Here is a 6,667-nt window from a genome sequence, read left to right on the forward strand (position 1 = left end):
ATCACGTATCTCCTCGTTGCTGGTATAAGATGGATGAGTCCTATCAAGATTAACTTCATTCTGCGGCACTAGCAACTACTTCCTCCTACAAGTTTGATCCAAATTGGTACAGCGATATAGACGTCACTGATCATATCACTAGTGACTTGGATCGTCTCATTGTGCCTGAATGCTATCATGGAGGTGAATAAGTTCAAGTCGGCAATGGAGTAGGTTTGGTTTGCGGATTTTGCATACTGGTCATTATATAATTAATATTGTTGCTTGTCCTCTTACATTGCGTAATATTTTGCATGTGCCTGAAATTTCCAAACATTTTTTTTATATCATCCGTGACATTTTTATATTAAAGATTGATGGTCGAGGAAAAGTCTTTCTGGACGGGAGGTGTGAGTCTGGTCTCTATCTTATCAAATCATCTGATGTCAATGATCTCAAGCACGCCTTAGTGAGCAGATCTACTAGACATGCCCAATGACATGCACGTCTGGGACATTCTTCATCTCAAGTAGTGAAGTCAATTTGGCGTCTCAATAATATTTCATGTGCTAGTGAGTCACCTTTGCTAGTTTGTAATACGTGTCCGTCAACAAAAAGTTATCAGTTACCATACACTAGTTCTTTCACTTTCTTCGTCCTCTTTGGAACTGATTTTTACTGATGTTCTTTCTATTTGTTGGGGGCTTTAAATATTATATCAGCTTCATTGATGATTTCAATAAATTTTCGTGGATTTATTTGATGCATGATCGTACATAAGCTCCTCGTATATTTTGCAGTTCCAAGCTCATGTTGAGCGCCACCAGGATACTAAAATCAAGTATGTCCAATCTGATTAGGGTGAAGAATATCAGAAAACTCATAACACATTTTTTCGTTCCCTTGGAATTGCTTATCGTGTTTCGTGCCCTCACACGCATCAACAAAATGGGTCTGTTGAATGCAAGCACTGTCATAGTGTTGAAATTGGCCTAGCCCTTCTAGCTCATGCTAATGTAACTATTAAATTTTGGGATGACGCACTTCTTACAGCCACATATCTCATCAATCATCTTCTTACTCGTGTTATCGACTACAAATGCCCCCTAGAGCATCTTTTTCATACCCCCACCAAATTACTCCTTATTAAAAGTTTTTGGGTGTGCTTGTTGGCCTCATCTTCACCCTTGTAACAAGCTCTCTTTTTGATCCAAGGAATGTGTCTTTCTAGACTACCGTTCTTTACATAAAAGGTACTAGTGCCTTAACACCGATTCTGGTCGTGTTTATATTTCTAGAGACGTCATATTTGATGAGAATATTTTTCGGTTCAAGAGAGCCCCACCTAGTTCTTCCCCAACCTTGTAGCCAACGCATAATGCCCCCGATTTGCGCACCTTGCATTTGGGTAACAACAGTACTAATTTGGAGCATGATCATATGCATATATTTGTACCTACTAACTCTTTGGATGTAGAAAATCCGATGCCCACATCAACTTTGAGATTGCCGCTGCAATCCTTCGCGTCGCTACCGCGAATCAGCATCGGTTGTTTCGCTAAGATTGGGGCCTCGGATCCTCCACCAACAAATGCTATTTCCACATCGCCTAGGCTCCACCCAGATTCTCTGGGCTCTGATCTTGGGGACCAGTCTCTTGGCTCGCCTCGGAGTGCGCAACGTCTAGTGAGTCCTCGACCGCTGGTCAGAGCGCGCAACACCTGGTAAAAAGCTCTTGCCTGAGGATACTACTCACTATCGGAGTATCGTTGGTGTTCTTCAATATTTGTCCCTAACACGTCTTGATATCTCCTTCTGTGTCAACAGAGTGTGCCAGTTCATGTCCTCCCCGACTTCTGTACATTGGGTGGCGGTCAAAAGGATTCTCCATTGTCTACATAACACTATTGATATAGGCTAGTGTTTTACAAAGTTCGACACTAATTTGCTTAGTGTCTTCTCGGATGCTGATTGGGCCGGGAATCCTAATGACCATCTAATCACTGTAGGCTATGTGATCTTCTTTGGTGGCAATCTTATCTCCTGGAGTTCAAGGAAACAATCTTCAGTTTCCTATTCTAGTACGGGGGCTAAATACAAGGCAGTTGTTGATGCCATTGCCAAATTAATCTAGATCCAAGTCCTCTTGTATGAGCTCGGGATTTCGTAAGCGCAAGCACCTAGCCTATGGTGTCACAACATTGGTGCCACCTATTTGTCCGCCAATCCAATCTTTCATCGACGAAAGAAGCATGTTGATGTTGATTATCACTTCATTCGTGAACGAGTATCGATTCATCAGCTTGATGTGCAGCTCGTATCTTCCAAGGATCAACTCGTCGATATCATGACAAAACCACTGCCAACTCCTTTTAGCAGTTTTCGACACAATCTGAACTTAGTAGTAGTACAACGTCTAGATTGAGAGGGGTGTTAAACGTAGAAGGTTATATCTAAACATAGTAGGAGAATTCTCTTTTCTTGGAATTGCCTCTCCCTTGTTGTCGTGGATCAAGGCCAACACAGGTAATCTTCCTTGTACACATCTCCTACATATATACGAAGTTGTAACCCATAGAAGTCATTGCGTCATTCAATCTAGCAGATATTATTTGAAATTAAATGATAATTCAAAAGCTAAGGATTAAATATACATATTCTTCTTGTTAATTGGACCTTGGAAAAATCCAGAATTGAAGAACCAAGAAAAATAGTTAAATGAATAAAATCCAAATTAAAGTAAAGTGTTTGTGATTATTAAAACATACTCATTCATAGTATAAAATGTTTCACTCACTTATTTCCACTCTACATTTACAACACATACACAGACACAAGAAGGTAAAAAACAATTATTATTATTATTTGAAATGAAAACACTTGTGAGGCACACACATAAAGGGTAAAGCACAGCACTCGCAGTAGATACCCATATGAAGGATCCTAAGTGCTTACTCTCCTAGTCTCAGGTTTCTTTCTTCACAAAGTAAGCGGGCAAAACGAGCAAGTGCATCTTGGTTGGTACCTTCTCCTTCAACTGCTTCAAATTTTCCCGTCTCTAAATTCACCCTCGAAACGTTGTTATTCAGTAGAGCCTGTCCCGTCCTCACCAGATTTTGTAAATTCTCGTTCGTTGCGATATCGACTGAGGCAACATCGCCCGTCAATGTGTCATCCTGCTCGAGTTCCCACCCCCACATTTACATTAGTTCAATGGCGTTGAAATAAATTTAAAAAAAAAAAAAATTGAATAAGTATTTCCTTTTCTTTTAAAGATATATATACTATTAAGAATCACCACTCTCCACAATAGTATGATATTGTCCACTTTAAGCGTAAACAATCCTAACTTTACTTTGATCATGGGTTTATAGTAAACAAATCCATAATCCTTGGCTATAGTTAATGAAGGACTCCTTCTCAATAATCTTCGATACATACCTGAATCCGTAGATAGTTTTCTGTAGTATTCAACGATTGAAATAGCGTAGAAACATGATAGTCAACCATGTCCGCACTTGCATGGCCAAAGATGTCAATGATAGGAGTTGCTCCATCATCTAAGATCCAATTGAGGATGCCCCATTTGGCTGCTTTGGCTGCGCTGAACCTCTCGTCGTTTTTGGGTGCGCCTGTTCCTAATGATAGAACCAACATCCTCCTTGTATCCATTGGGTCTATGTCTATGTAATCGTGAAGGTTTCTCAACACGCTTATCTCTTTTGTAATGTGAGAGATGGCGGTAAGTGTCTGCAATGTTACGAGAATGTCAATTTTGCTGGATCTGTCCCACGATCGAAATATGTCGAAACAGATAAAAAGAGGAGAGTAACAACTCAAGCGAATAGAGCTTTAAGAACAAAGTAATCTTAAGCACTTAGCTTTTCAATTCTATTATGTTTGTGTTGTTGTGAAATTAGCATATATCTTATTAATATTTAGAGTAGAGAAAACACTAGTTTCGTAAACTTTCTCTTCAAGTTAAGAACCATTGCTGATCTTCCTGATTAAAGTACAAATGATCCATAATTTATCAACTACCGACCATTCTCCTATATTTGCTCCAATTAGTTAGTAACTTTACTATGATACTTTTGACTTAGTAAATTGTTCTACTAAGGCTACTAACCATTCTACTAACCTTACTACATAAGTTAGTAATTTGTTCTATTAAGTCTACACTAAAAGTTACTATATATAAGTTAGTAACAGACCATTCTACTAAAGTTACTATATAAGTTAATAACTTATTTTACAAAGTCTAGGGTCAATTCTCTTCATTTTTAACTTTTTCTACTTAGTCTACTGACAATTCTTCTAAAGTTACTATATAAAAGTTAGTAACTTGTTCTACGGAATAGTTAAGTTACTATATATAAGTTAGTAACTTGTTCTACTCAGTCTACTAACAATTCTCATAAAGTTACTATATAAGTTAATATCTTGTTCTACTAAGTCTACTGACTATTATAGTAACCTAAATATATAGGTTAGTAGTTTGTTCTACTACGTGTACTGAAAATTATCTTAAAGTTACTATATAAAAGTTAGTAATTTGTTCTACTAACTCAGGTTTATTAGCTTGTTAATTTTTAAAAATATGAGTAGAAAGTAGGGTAAAAAAAACAGTCTTACTGGATTATTCGCTGCAACCCCACCATCAACAAGATTAAACGCACGAATGCCACCATTGGCATCCCTTGTCTCGAAGTAGTGTGCGGGTAAGAACGTTGGAGCTGCTGAAGTGCTTATACAAACATCAGCTAATCGAGGGTTCTTTAACTCGCTCGCCCTTGCCTACAAATTCATACCAAGAATTGAATGGTAGAAACTTGGGAATGAATAAAGAACCAAGAAAAAAGGAAGAGGTAAGAGTTTATACATCATTTGTAGTAAAAATAACTGGTTGAAGAAGCTTGATATCAAAAGCAGGAATGACAATGTTTGCCAAGGTTTGATTGAGAGTGCGATCTCCAAGAAGGCGATTGGTGAGAGACCTTAAGTACTTTCCATCGTATCTTGGTCCACTAACTTTCCCAAAAAAATTGGTCACCTGACTTAAGAAGTGACTAATTCCCGAACATCTCTCCGTTAGTAAAGACCTTTCCAAATTCGATAAAAAAAAAGATTTAGAACTTAAAAATTTTCAATTAAAAATTTACAGTATTATAAAGAGTGTTTCGTTCTTCTCTACAACAAAGGTGGGATATAAAAAATGCAGTACAACCCGTTAACTTATATAACTTTAAAATGTATTTTTCTAAGAAAGTTGTAATGTTGTTTGACAAATTAAAAAAAAAAAATTATCCAAACTTTTTTCTATCCAATTCATTTCCCTTTATTTACAGACGTACAAAAAATGCTATAAAAAGTCTACAATAGCATTTTACGTATGCTATCGTATCCAAAAAAGGCTATAAAAAGTCTATAATAATATTTTAAGTATGCTATCGTATCTAAAAAAGGCTATAAAAAGTCTACGATAACATTTTTCGTACGCTATCATATAGTTTTGAAAATGTTTTTTTTTTCAAAATTAAGAAACCTACACAATACTAATATTATTTAAAACTAAGTTTCAATAAACTAATCTTTGCTTATAATTTTATTTTATTTTATTATTATTATTTTTTTCTTTTTTCAAAAAGTCAATGAAAGTCTTTTCTTGTTTATTTTTTACTTGTAAATGATATGGTAAATATAAAAAAAGTCAAAATTACATTAAAAAAAAATTGAAAACATTAAAAATTTCAATTAAAAATTTTAGTTATACGTCATAATTACTTGACCCCAATCATTTGATATGCATTATAGAAACCTAGTTCAACCCATTTTAACCTTAAAATATTTTTTTTGGTAAGAAACTTGTAATGTTGTTTGACAAATTAAAAAAATGGTCAACTTTTTCCTATCTAACTCATTTCCCTTCACCCAAAAATCCATTTGATTTTCTATCTTTCCAATTAGATTCATACACTAATAAACTCCACCAATTTTCACGGCCGAAAAACGCTTATAAAAAGTCTACGATAACATTTTGCGTATACTATCATATCCAAAAAAAACGTTATAAAATTTTTTCCGTATACAGTGTATCCATTATTTCTTGTAGTGTTAATAGGTAACTATACTTCACGTCCTGCATCGTGACGTAATATTAATGAAGAAATAAAGAAAGGTTAATATGGAGAAGGTGAATAATTAGAAGGGACATTTTTGGAAAGAAATTGTTTGTTTGTTTGTTTGTTTGTTTAAGAGAAAAGTACCAACTTTGTCTGAGGGAAGATACGGGGAGAGTGATCCAAGTAGAACTGGACGATATCCGCCGCAGCAAACATAGGGCGATTCAGGTCATTCGGAGCCGTAATCATGGTGGTCACCAACCCGCCGGTGCTCGTTCCGGCGATCACATCAAAATAATCCGCCACTCTCGCATCTGGACCGTCGATTTCCTAAATCCAACCACCAAAATAATCACCGTGTTAGTCTCCCACCAATTCCCAACTCCGGCAACATGTTCTGTTTTTTACCTGAAGCTTGGCTTCAAGAAACCTGAGCACGGTGGCCGGAATAATCCCTCTTATTCCTCCGCCGTCGATGCTCAGCACCGTTATCATCCTCCCCCTTGCAAAATTTGCTTCCATCGTTTCTCTCACGATCTCCCTAATTCCCCCCCCCCCCCCCCCCC

At 36.7% G+C, this 6,667-nt stretch overlaps 1 protein-coding gene across 2 annotated transcripts; it reads right to left on the reverse strand.

The window, feature by feature from the left end:
* Positions 1 to 2,730: 2,730 nt before the first annotated feature.
* Positions 2,731 to 6,654, reverse strand: LOC111499752 (patatin-like protein 2). Of its 2 annotated transcripts, none has more exons than XM_023151414.1 (6): positions 6,510 to 6,654; positions 6,250 to 6,431; positions 4,862 to 5,048; positions 4,615 to 4,776; positions 3,421 to 3,729; positions 2,731 to 3,155 (listed from the first exon to the last, which is right to left on the reverse strand). In XM_023151414.1, the coding sequence occupies exons 1-6, from the start codon at positions 6,621 to 6,623 to the stop codon at positions 2,931 to 2,933; spliced, it is 1,179 nt and encodes a 392-aa protein (XP_023007182.1). In that variant the 5' UTR covers positions 6,624 to 6,654; the 3' UTR covers positions 2,731 to 2,930. The 2 variants fall into 2 exon arrangements, with proteins under 2 accessions (XP_023007182.1, XP_023007180.1); XM_023151412.1 differs by having other exon boundaries at positions 4,862 to 5,081.
* Positions 6,655 to 6,667: the final 13 nt, after the last annotated feature.

Source organism: Cucurbita maxima, unplaced genomic scaffold (genome assembly GCF_002738345.1).
Source record: "Cucurbita maxima cultivar Rimu unplaced genomic scaffold, Cmax_1.0 Cma_Scf00027, whole genome shotgun sequence".
Lineage (NCBI taxonomy): Eukaryota > Viridiplantae > Streptophyta > Magnoliopsida > Cucurbitales > Cucurbitaceae > Cucurbita > Cucurbita maxima.

Coding starts and splice junctions, on each gene's coding strand:
- LOC111499752 (XM_023151412.1), bottom strand. CDS start 6,623: ATGGAAGCAAATTTTGCAAGGGGGAGGATGATAACGGTGCTGAGCATC. Junction 6,432..6,509: donor TTCTTGAAGCCAAGCTTCAG/GTAAAAAACAGA, acceptor GGTTGGATTTAG/GAAATCGACGGTCCAGATGC. Junction 5,082..6,249: donor CGTATCTTCCCTCAGACAAA/GTTGGTACTTTT, acceptor GAATTTGGAAAG/GTCTTTACTAACGGAGAGAT.